This window comes from Scleropages formosus, unplaced genomic scaffold, assembly GCF_900964775.1.
Source record: "Scleropages formosus unplaced genomic scaffold, fSclFor1.1, whole genome shotgun sequence".
In the NCBI taxonomy this organism is placed as follows: domain Eukaryota; kingdom Metazoa; phylum Chordata; class Actinopteri; order Osteoglossiformes; family Osteoglossidae; genus Scleropages; species Scleropages formosus.
Window position 1 is genome coordinate 71,137 of NW_021641052.1, and position 12,333 is coordinate 83,469.

General features: G+C 44.4%; 1 protein-coding gene across 2 annotated transcripts; it reads right to left on the minus strand.

The window, feature by feature from the left end:
• Positions 1 to 1,641: 1,641 nt before the first annotated feature.
• LOC108922574 (proteasome subunit beta type-7-like) lies at positions 1,642 to 11,988 on the minus strand. 2 transcript variants are annotated; one of them, XM_018732788.1, is made up of 9 exons: positions 11,891 to 11,988; positions 10,905 to 10,998; positions 10,543 to 10,640; positions 9,869 to 10,009; positions 8,471 to 8,586; positions 6,014 to 6,072; positions 2,598 to 2,749; positions 2,386 to 2,412; positions 1,642 to 1,844 (listed from the first exon to the last, which is right to left on the minus strand). In XM_018732788.1, the coding sequence occupies exons 1-9, from the start codon at positions 11,950 to 11,952 to the stop codon at positions 1,733 to 1,735; spliced, it is 861 nt and encodes a 286-aa protein (XP_018588304.1). In that variant the 5' UTR covers positions 11,953 to 11,988; the 3' UTR covers positions 1,642 to 1,732. The 2 variants fall into 2 exon arrangements, with proteins under 2 accessions (XP_018588304.1, XP_018588306.1); XM_018732790.1 differs by lacking the exon at positions 2,386 to 2,412 and having other exon boundaries at positions 1,645 to 1,844.
• Between the last annotated feature and the right edge of the window lie 345 nt (positions 11,989 to 12,333).

The following is a 12,333-nucleotide window of genomic DNA, read 5'->3' on the forward strand; positions in this document are numbered from 1 at the left end:
CTCTTCCTTTGCTGCCGCTCTTGACCGAAACTAGCGGCACAGTCGCGGCCACCACAAACAGGACCATCGCCTCAAAATGTGACAGTATTCAAGTTCAGTTACGTCTTCAGACTGTGCTCTTTAGCCAGTCATGTGCTTTTGATGTGATTTATTGCTTATTCTCATTTCTGAACCTGTGAGGATGTGTCTGGACTGGAATGTGATGCGTCGCCTCGTTGCCAGAAACGTTCTGCTGGGATGAGTTTCTATGGGCAGCGGGGATAGATGGGCCAGTTAACGGTGTATCATGTGCCGTGTCTTCATGTCATAATAACCGTGTATCGAGTATCACAAAAATATTTTGATGACATTCCTCTTCCAGCAAACGGGACACACCCTCAAATGCTCCTGTACTGTGAAACAGAGCTTTGCTGACAGATCAATAGACATTGACTGGAGTTCTCAACACTCCCCGGTTTATGACAGGATCACAGGTTCAAGGGGTTTGCCAGCAAGTTTTGAATTTCTGGCTCTTTGCCATGAGGCCTTCAGATGTGACCTCTGACCTGGGGGTACAAAGCTCTTTGTTTTCTTCTGCCCTAACCTGAAGCGACGAGGCCGATGGGCAAAGAACAAAACTGGGTTTGAAACTGACATTCGCAGGACTCCCTTTTAAAGGTTAATATTGTAAACCACAAGGCATGTAAGACAAGTGATCCTCCTTTGCTATATCATACTCTAAATTACTGTATGTTCTCATTGCTCATTCATTTCATCAGTGCTCAGATTTATACCTCTCAGCTGCGACTGGGAGAACCAGTCTTGTGAAACGTTTGTCCTTTAGCAGCTAGCTGACAGCCTAAATAAAGCTGAAATTGCCAATTCCTGGTGTCTCACTGAATAAAGCACGGCACACCTCACAGCAAAACACAGCGACGGCACGTATCTTTGCCCCATGACTGAACAAATCCGAGTCACGACAAGCAGGCATATGCCTACCGTCCTCGGATCCTGACCTTTCTTCCTGATCAACTTCTGTCAAAGAACAGCAGAGCGCCAGACCATCAAGACAGCGGAGAAACACAGTCAAAAGCAAAAGGAGGGTCACTCCTGTCCCTGAATGGCGTAACACCACTACAGCACACCGGCTTTTACTGATTACTAGTTTATCAGTTACCTGACACTTCTCTCCAAAGCCACTTTACAGTGGGAGCTCTGTACGCTAAGGAACTTACTGACTTACCCATTCATATATCAGGGTAATTTTACTGTATTCCTTCAGTCCAAGTACCTTGATCAAGGGCAACTACAGCAGGTGAGATTCAAACCTCTAGGTTACAAAGCAACTCTTCTGACCACTCTACCCCTCCTTCCCAAACAAGCAGAAGATAGGAGTGACAGGAATGTGCATCGGCAAGTGTGCCAGCTGTACCACAATAATATGTACCCTACTGCAGGAAGGGTAAAAACTAATGCGATAATGCTCAGAGACCTTAGAGGTGACCATCTACAACAGGGATGTGGTGCTACACTGTAGTCTACTTGGAATCACAGAGTCCATCTATGTAACTCCAACTTGCGTGGCCCCTGCAGAGCATCAGATGACCTCCCCCAGGAGATAACATCCCCAAAGGCCAAGTTCATAACATGTTTTTATTGTAAACCAAGGAGCAAACAAACCACTTCCACATCAGGGTGGGGGGGCAGGGTACAATTACAAATGGAACAGAACATGGGGGGCTGCTGGGTCCACTCAGGAGGTGTCCATGGTCTGTACCGTCTCCTCAACCACCTCCAGGTCTAGCGGGGTTACGGCTTTTGTCAGGATGCCGGTCGTCCCCTGCTTGTAGCGGTAACTTCCGGCCCTGAACGGGAAAGAAGCGGGAGGAGCATTATTCACAACTTCTGTCCCACGGTAAAACACAGTAACTATATTGTCTCTGGATTGCTGTCCTGATATTAATAATTAATTTATTCATTCAGTCGGCTTTTCTCCATAGTATCTTATACTGTAAGGTTTGTACACTAAGCTGCTTACACTGATTTACCCATTTATACAGTAGAGTAATTTTTACTACATCAGTTCGTCGCCGCTACCTTGATCAAGGGTACTACAGCAGGAGACAAGATCTGAACTTGGGTCCTCCAGTTGAAAGATGACGGCTCTAACCACAACGCTGTTTAGCAGGCATGGTCAAATGACCCATGTTCCACTCACATGGGAGCCATTTAGTCACATGCAGGAAGTCACTCGGTTAACCCAGTTAATGAAAGCGAAAATAAGACAGGGTGGCACATGGGTTAAACGGGCTCCAGAACACACACGTTAGAGATGAACAGGCAGCAAACTAAGACAGACAGTGGGGAAACTAGAGCACTTCAAACCGGCATCAGCTCTTTACTCACTCGGGTCGTGCTTCGAGCTCAGTGGGTCTTCAAACAAAACGGGCATATTGATTAATCACAGAGCCGTTTGGCAAAAAAAAAAAAACGATCCATCAAAAGGAATGCTCCAGGTGTGTGTCACGATTTGGTTAAAGACACACAAGAGAGCACATATGATGCTGCATACGGACCAGTGTGAGTCGAATCCACGGGGCAGGGGAGGGGTGCCTTACCTTGTGCCCTTCTTGTTGGGCTCGTCGTGGGGCCGCAGGTAGTCCACCTTGCCCTTGGTGATGACGCACACGTCAATGTTGCTCCCGGAACCCAGGTCGTTAAAGATTCCGGCTGCAATGGCGTCACGCACCAGCTGCTTCGCTTCTTCCTCCTGAAACGCAGTCAAGATAGGGTCAGGCAAACACACGTCCTAAATTCCTAACCTGCCCAAAGTCGCATCAATGTTCACCACTTTCCTCAAAGTGCACCCATAACCACAACAGCACAACTAGTGGTAAGAGCTGTTGCACCGAGATCTAAAGGTCACAGGTCCAAATCCCAGCTCCTGCTGTACCATCATTGATTGAGCTTCTTACCCTGAACTGATACAGTGAAAATTACCCTGCTGTCTAAATTGGTAAACTGTCACTTGAGAACTGAAAGATGACTGGGGAAAGTGCGAGGACCCCCTCTGCTGGCAGCAGGAGAACTGCACATGGATGCTGCGCCACACATCAGACCCCACTTCCCTTTTGACACAATCATCTTTAGGCTATTCAAGATGAATGCACTGTGTGGCTCCACAGCCTGGTACTTTACTATGGGGCCTCAAGGGATGCTGCTGCTGCTACCGACAAACAAACACCAGAAACTTGGGGAAAATTAATCAATTTAGCTAGGACGCCGAGACACCCATTCTCCTTTGTTCGGTGAGCCACACACAACCCGACACTGAGAATGTGTGTGTGCGTGAGTGTGTGTCAAGTGCATCGAGCGATCGATGTTTAGGGAGAAAACTGAGCCAATTATTTTCAGCTTAATGGTCTCTGAGGGGGGGTGGGGGTGGAACAAAACGCAGAGGAATAAAGCATTGTGGGTGATCGACCCCCCCCGCAGCTGCTGTCACATTAAATCCCAGCAGCTCCAACCATCCGCTGGATCTCAGCTGGGACGGGGGCGGGGTGGAAGAAACCGCTGCTCCTTAAGTGTCTTCGTAACAGAATGTTCTAGATCATGCAATGTTCTTGCCCTGTGAACTGAGCGCTACTGCTGAAAACCAACTGATCTGTTTGTTCTCAAAAACACCCAGTATTACAGCACTAGGGCAGGAGCAGACTGGGGTGGGAGTGGGGTACAAAGGGACCAACACCCCCCCCAATGACCAGTTAGGGCCTACAGCAGCATCTCACCATCCATCATTTACCAGAGTAAATACATTTAAAGATATTTTGTGTGTGGCATGGCTGTGCGGCATCCACAGTGAATCGATACACATTTGCAGAGCTGGGGATCCTGGGAGACTGCGCCTTGTGCAAAATCTAACCACAGCCAACTAGGGCTGAAGGGGGATGCACAAGGGTCCGAGAGCAGGACAGGAGATAACTGCCAACCTGGGAAGATATCAGGAAAAAGAGACTTTGAGCTCTGAAATCAGCCATCACCACTTCTCCAGAACAAGGTCATGGTGGCCTCGAGTTTATTCTGGAAGCACTGGGTGTGAGGCAGGGTGCTTAGAGGATGGGACGCCAATTCATCACAAGTTCACTCACACTATAGGCCACCAAGAATTTCCAGTTCACCAGAAACATGTCTTTGGATTGTGAGAAGAAACCAGAGCACCTGGAATAAATCCACACTTTTTCCACTACAAAGTTCACAAATACCACAACAGGAAATTACACTTCTGTACCAACACCACTAAGTGCTGATCCCACAAACCCATGATTGACCGGGGTAAAGAAGGTCACAACTTTTCCTCATAAATCCCTCAATTACTTCAAATTATAGATAGTATATAATAAAAAGGACCAGAACAAGACGTGCATATTGTGCATCATCTCACACTGAATTTATAACTTGCAATGCTAATTTTCAAGGCGGATCTTTTCACTGCTGATACAGAGCACACACAGTGGACACACAAACTTGAACGGTGTCTTTCTTGCTTTTACGCCACTCTCCACGCCCCTCGCACCTCTGCGTCGTGTTGAGCAGAGACAAAAAGCCCTCTCTAAGCAGCATGTGGCTCAGCCATCCGGCCCCGACAGGTTACACCAGATGGGTGAGAGATTTACCCACAATCCTCGGGGAACAGCAGGACAACACCGTGCAGTTTTCCGCTGCTTGTCTTAAATATCAAAGGAAGAGCGGGGACTTTTCTTTTTAACTTTTCCGACAAACACACAGCATACATAAAAATAAAATAAAAGGAAGTTGTAAGCAGGACTGGAGGGCAAAGTAATACAGAGAATGGAGAAAGAGGAGATGGGCAGATGGTGCTTCCGGGTGATGTGCAGCAGCAGCAGGACACAGAGTGGCCCTTTAGCTCCCCCTGCAGGTGGCTCTGTCAACTGTGCCTGCGGGCTGAGCGGTTTGGAGCGCTCTGGACCTGCGGCAACAACGCCACGTCGACACCTTACACAGCAAGTCCCCATTAGAGGCTCAAACACTTCATTAAGGGTGCCTGCTGTCTGCCGAGGCAGACAGGTCCCCCTGGGACTCCAAGGAATGCCGACAGCAACAGAACAAACAACAGTCGCCCGTCTTCAAATGAATGCTAATTTTTTTCATTTAAAAAACAAAAAACTTTGTTCATATATTGATGCGCTCTGTGTTCAACTTCAATGGCGCAAGTGATATAGTGGAGAAAGGAGGAAGCCCCCGTTATACTGCTGCTCCCTCCTCTCCCGAATGGCATTCAAATGCAGCTTTCATTAGCCGGGCATTAATTAGCCTCCTCGCTCTGATTTGCAAGTCAATAGGTGCGGCTGGAGGACAGGCAGCCTTTGAGCTCCGCCCCTGTGATCTGCCCGTCTCGCGGACACCCTGGCCCTCAACCGGGCCTTCCTGACAATTAGCACAAAAAGGGATTAATGTTCCACCTCGGCAATACATTATTCATGGTTTCGCACCACGACGTTTCAATAAATCATCCTGCCCCGGCAGGAAGGCCTCCAGCGCCCCCGCCTGCTCCCCTTGCAAACGAAACGCAGGTCGAGACGGCCTTGGTGTGCTCCTGATCTGTCTGGAGTGCCGTTTTAAACTTCTCGTGATGGAAGTGTGCAGAGATCCCAAGTTATTAATGATGCCATCCGGTGTGTTGGCCAGAGCTCCACTCATGCAGGTCAACGGTCGCATCTCCAGTTAACCGAAGTTCCATGGCCCGGTAAAGTTTAACCCTGGACACCAATTAGAGGCCTCTAAACTTGCTGGTGACCAGAAATGATCAGGTGAGGAGTTCCACCTAGTGGGGATATACCAGAGGCTCCAGCACCCCCCCACCCCAAGAGGAACCCAGACTGCAATTAACATTACTGATTTCAATGGTCACCTTTCAGCTTCGCCACATCTATCACCACAGGACATGTTTCCACGATTTATGGTGACTTCCATTTTTAAAAAGTTATTATATATCATTAACAGACACAGCACTCACCTCCATGTCTGGTTTGTAACGGTCTTCAAATACTGCCATAGCTGCTAGAGACCCAGACCCTGAAATCGAGAAGAAATGTTTATATGTTAATTATCATACACCCCTTATATTTTCACAGAAAATCTTGTCATCTGCAACACTTCAATAAACTTCAATTCTAAGTGTTCCCTTTGCATGGCTATGCATTACATTTACTTTTATTCATTTAGCAGATACTTTTCTCCAAAGTGACTTCCAACGAACTGTGTAGTGTCATCAGCCCACACACCTTATTCACCAAGGTGATTTCACTGCTAGATACACTACTTACAATGGGTCATTCATCCATACATCAGTGGAACATATTCTCTCTGTCACACACTATGGGTGAACCTAAACAGCATGTCTTTGGACTGTGGGAGGAAACCAGAGCACCCAGAGAATACCCATGAAGACATGGGGAGAACATGCAAACTCCACATAGACTGAGCGTGGATTGAACCCACGCTCACACCATCCAGGCGCTGTGAGACAGCAGTGCTACTTGGTGTGGTACTGTGCCGCCCGAATGCAGAAAGCTTGGCTGTTTCTACACTTGCAAAAAATACATACAACATATGTCAATTTTTAGAAAAGTATCTAGTAAATTAATGAATATACATAACCTATTGTAGCATCCCCTCTGGAGCTACTGAAGGCAGGGTTCCAGGAAAATGCTCTTTATTGAACAAATATATGTTTCAATAGCAGACAGTCCTACAAGTGGAATACATGCAAACGTATGAGCCCATGAACCGGGGTTTGATCTTTTGACCTCTCTAAACTGGTGAACTGGAAGCAGCAAATGGAAGAACTACATTTACATTTATTCACTTAGACGCTTTTCTCCAAAGCGACTTATAACTGATACTATAGTGTTACTAGTCCATACACATTCACCAAGGTGACTTATGCTGCTAGATACACCACGGGTCACTCATCCATACATCAGTGAAACACACTCTCTCTGTGTCACTCACACACTATTGCTCAACATCTCAGCACAAACTCGACATGTAGCACAGTGTTTCAAAGAAAAATATTTTTCTATGAGAACAGATTCAAGTTGGTTGGGATCACAGCAGAACCTTGATAAATTAGATAAAGTCCCCCCCAGTGACAGAGGTTGTAACTAAGTTCAAAACAAATTGGAAATAGAAATAACACCCATCTGAGGCAGCACGTTTTCTTTTGCTCCACATGCGGTCCATGACCAATAAGCCCCCCAGTTTATTTTTATGCATGCATATCATGATGTGACCCCCTTTCTTGTTCGTGAAACATTCTGAGCCACGTGGTATGATCTTGCGCTGTTTGCTGTAATCACATTTGTCCTTTGTCAGCACAAGCTCTTTACCGCCACCGCCTCACTCCTGAGTAAGCAGCAAACGTCTCCTAGGAGCTGCAGGAAGTGTTTGCCGGGGGTTTTCGGCTTTCTTTCTCAACCTCCCATCTCATTCACCCCCCCGGTGTCCCCAGTCTAGCTCCCCTTTGTCAGCAGCTGTACTCCGGCACTGTCTTTTTTTTTTTTTTTTATTGTGAATTATTAAATTCAGGGAACCTGGGGAAGGGGGGGGGGGGGGGGGACTGTTTCTTGCCAACAAAAGGACTTAGTTGTACTCCACTTACATGTAAAGCAAGATTAAATATTTAAAAGAAATGTAAAATAAACCATGTCAGCAGATTACTTCTTGTAAAAGAAGTTAATGTAATTTAACAAAGCCGGAGGCTTACTATTGTACCACATCACAGACTCACTGGAAACAATGTACCGTTTACTTTGTAAAATAACTTGCAATCAAATGTTAGAGAGGATGCCATTTGGCTCCTCACTTAAAATACATTTCAATAAAGCAGATTACTTCCCAGATTAAAAAGACAAAGCAGAGAGATATGCAATTAATGCTTTTGAGAAATTACTTCTGAGCCCTTAACCAACAGTGGCCTCTAGTGGAGATGTTCTGTCAAGACCAGACACTGCTCTTCTAATGACACAACCTGCCACCAAAACTGTCTTGTGTTTAGTCACTTAGGGATGTTTGATGAAGCAGTACAAAGATGTCCTGACTGCCCCCTGCCATACCCAGTAAGGCAGTAAGTCTGCAGTGAACCTGTCCAACACCCTCCACACAGGTACAGGTGTATCTGCTGTCCCCTCATTACGGTCCTTTCTTGACCCACCAGCACCTAACGTTAAGTTCCTGCTGAATTTTCATTCCATAACAGCTGGACAGCACATTATTACTGAGTATTCTTATTCACAAAAAAAAAAAAAAAAAGAAAAATAATTAACCAGTGTTGACAGATGGGTCATCACACAACTCTCAGATGTAAAAATTCAGCAGACCTGCATCCTCAAAGCAGACATTCCCTGCAACCAGCGTGGATCAAGAACCAACTGCGACTGGGAACAAAAGGAAGGACGAAGCAGGTGCTCACCCATGGTCACATAGGGAAGCTTGTCGGTGGAGCCATGGGGATAAATGCTGTACAGATGGGGTCCCAGGCAGTCCACACCCCCCAGCACCAGGGCAGCACCGATGTACCCCTGGTACCTGTTGGATAAGGAAAATTATGGTACTCACAACATGCAGAGAAAACCATGTCTGCTCAGTCTAAATAATACTAAATATCAGGAAATCTCTACATTTCTGTGGTTGTTTAAAACCCAGAGACAGAAAGAAAAAAACAATGTAACAATGACAGCGACGTTCTTCATGAGTCACAAAGGAATCATTTATATAATTTTATATATGCGTATACACCAAAAATACTCCGTCGGCAGACCATTTCTTCGCTTTCAAGCAAAACACACTGCTTAAACTATATTAAAAATGTCCTTTACTATGTGTGAGCCACAGTTTAGAGTCCTCCTAGACAGAAAGAAGCATTATTGCTATTATTGTAGACCCAATATAACGCGTTTCAATACAACGTCGGATTGCATATAATGCAATCAGAGCTTGGACCCCAATTTTTTTTTGGATAAATTCCTTTCCACATGTTTCAAACATCGGTGGTTCCCAAACACTTCTGAAAGTCAAAAGGGAACGTTACGCAATATAGTGATTAGTACAACACAGACCTACAGTGGAAAATAAAAATTTTGACATTTTGGAAAAAAAAAATAAAATAAAATAAAAAAACCTTTTGAAGGATACCTGATACATCTATTTTGTTTTTGTCACTTATGTTATAAAGCCTTTTATTTCCGCAATCTTTTGTTGTAACTTTGCTCTATTGCTCCAAAGAAGCACAGCTTTAAATTGCTCAGATGACAGCATACTCCCAACACCTAAAGTGACTGAGACTCTAGCAGGCACAAATACTGCACTTCAATAGCTAGACTCTGAAAATGGACAGGATTCATATCCTGAAGTCCATCACTGAAATAGCAAAAAAAAAAAAAAAAAAAAAAAAAACCCCAAAAAAACCATGAAACAAGAAAACAGTCCACCCTACACTTTTTTAAACTAAAATTACTAAGTAATGAGTTTACTTCATTTACTCATACAAAACAACTTTCTAGAATCCTACTCATTTTCACAATGGGTCAGTTTTCATTGTAAATTTCTGTAATTAAATAATTTGTAACTGCATTTAATGTTACAGAACTTATAACATGTTGATACTCTGGTTCATTACATTGTGGTTAATCAATAAAAAATAATTCTTGAATTGCACTTTACTTAGTGTTATTAGTAATTATGAAGTATGCATGCTGTGACGTATCATTTATTTTTGCTCACAAACATGCGTAATCTCTACTTCGCGCGCGCGCGCGCACACACACACACACACACACACACACACACACACACACACAGAAAGGTGTACCTGAAAAGCATCTGTTTAAGCATGCGGTTGGCTGTGGCTACGCGCGGCAGGCGTCCAGTGGACAGAGAGTGCAGCTCCAAATTTGATGATATGATCTGAGTTGTCATCTCTGTGTCTGCAGCTGTCCCGGCACCACAGCAACTATATGTCACAGCACAACCAGTAAGAAGTGGCAGAGAGCCTCAGCTGTACTGTAGCTTTGGTACTAGTGCATGATAGAACACTTCTAGAAATCACTTTTACTGGCAAGGAATAAAACAACTTCAGCGTCCCGTCTCATTACTTAACAATTCTTTATCTGGGAGATGCTTTTCAAGAAAGTGCCATACATCTCAGAGTGCGTATCAACAATAGACAAAGAGCTACAGACACAAGATTATCGATGCACAGCTTGTGTGTTTGACACCACCAAATTGCTGGTTCACATCCCTCAAGTAGCTGCCTATAGAAGTGACATTCAAGTAGCAAATACATAGATGATCATAGCAGATGGTGTTGGACTCATTTTGTATTTATAACAAGGCAAACATTTCTATATACTTAAACAGCTTTAATTCTTTCTGTATTTGTGTTTTACAACCAAGCAAAGAGTACAAAAGAAAAATTCCTATACAGGCATGGTTACTCAACCAAACAAAATGTGATGAAAACCAGAGAAGTGTGCTGAGACTTACTAGATGTTGGGAGAAATGTAATGTATCTTGGAGCAGTTCTTGTCGGCCACCACCATTCCTTCTGTGGCCCGGGTGTCAGCACCAAGAACAACCCCATCCTTCCAAGGAAAAAGCAGCAGTATTATACACTGATTACAGCAAAACAATGTTGGCTAGTTGAATCACAAAACTGCAATGTTTTTTTGTTTTTTCTCTTTCTTAAAGCATGTCAGAAACATTACAATTCAAAATGTTATAAACTTGGCCAACTGACCAGTTGTCGAACAAGTGTAAAAATAAAACAATTCAAAAGTTTATGAGCATCACAGAGGAACGATATGGTCGAAAAGGCCGTTTAAACATCTCTTTTAGCAGGTGTTCACCTTGTAAACCACCCCACAGATTGTAGTGCCCGTTTTCCTGGCCGCAGGAACACTGCGCTCTAGTTTGGCGAGTTCCGCTTCCAGCAGAACATTCCTGAAAAACATTTAATATTTCCACATTCAAAATGAACATAAGTCATGGAGACAGATCAAATTCATATAATACTTAAAATCTTGGGACATAATAATAAGTAGTTAATTCGGTTAAAAGATGGCATCTGTGGACTTGTGCGTAAGAAGCTCAGAGTCTGGAAAATTAAGAACTGGTTCAAATCATAAACACTGTTATAATACATAGTATCTATACAAAGAAATACTACTTCTATAATTCCTTTGTAAATATTTCGATTAAGCATGCAGAAATATGAAATTCCATCCCCAAGACCTCAAATCTCCACCGCTGAGTCATCTTCTTGTGCGACTGTCTATTTAAATTGAGATAACCGTGTGGATTAAACAAAAATACAAACGCAAAATTCAGAACCGCCAGTACCACAACTAAAACAACCACCTGGCATTTTGAAATAAGTAAGATCTTTTTTTAAAAAAAAACTATTCAGAAGCTGAAAATGTAAAAAAAAAAATCACTGACAATAAAACTGACAGCCCGGCCGGCCTTGCTTGTTCGCATGATCATGATGAGGTCTAAGTCCACAGAATTGCACATAAAAAAAAGGTAAACATTATATATCAAATTAATCTGTGGAGCGCGGAGAGATTGACCGAATATTTATAATTATGAATTAAACCATTTACTCGGTGAGAAGTGTGAAGAACGAGGATTTTTCCACTGTGAGCACCCTGAATTCCCTGAGTCATCCCGGCTCCAAGGCGGGCCGCCGAGTCACTCCCGGTCCCCCCGAAAAGCTCAATTCTGCGGTGTTTAGTTTCCCCGGAGAGCCCGGAAAGGCGCTTTTCTGGGCTCTAACCGCTTCCCGGACGCGTCTCGACTACAGCTTGATACCTCTTTCGATTTTAATTCATACCTTCTACAGTAGTCGAAACTGAAACCACCGCACGGAGCCTGGCACACGGACAGCGTCGCCATCTTCACTGCGCCATGAAGCCGCTTCCGGGAAGTGCGGCCGGCTCGAGCCCAAGCCACGCCTCCGGTGTCACGTCTTTTCCCTTCCGAACTCCTGGGACCTACTCTAAACGAAGCTCCAGTCAAATCATTTTCCACGCTTTCCTTCTATAGATAAATAGCTGGCCGCGCACAGTATTAGGTTTTAAACTGCGTAAATCAGCCTCGGGAGTCATACGTTTTTTTGTTTTACGTGTTCCTCCCAGCAGCGAGAGTTCCGCCACCTAAGAGTTTAAAACCGTTCGTCCGGAGTCACACTTTTTTTTGTCTTCCGGGCTTCCTGACTGCAGACGTATTCTCAACAGGCCCACAGAGCAGGAAGTCTAGCTCAGTTGACAATATAGG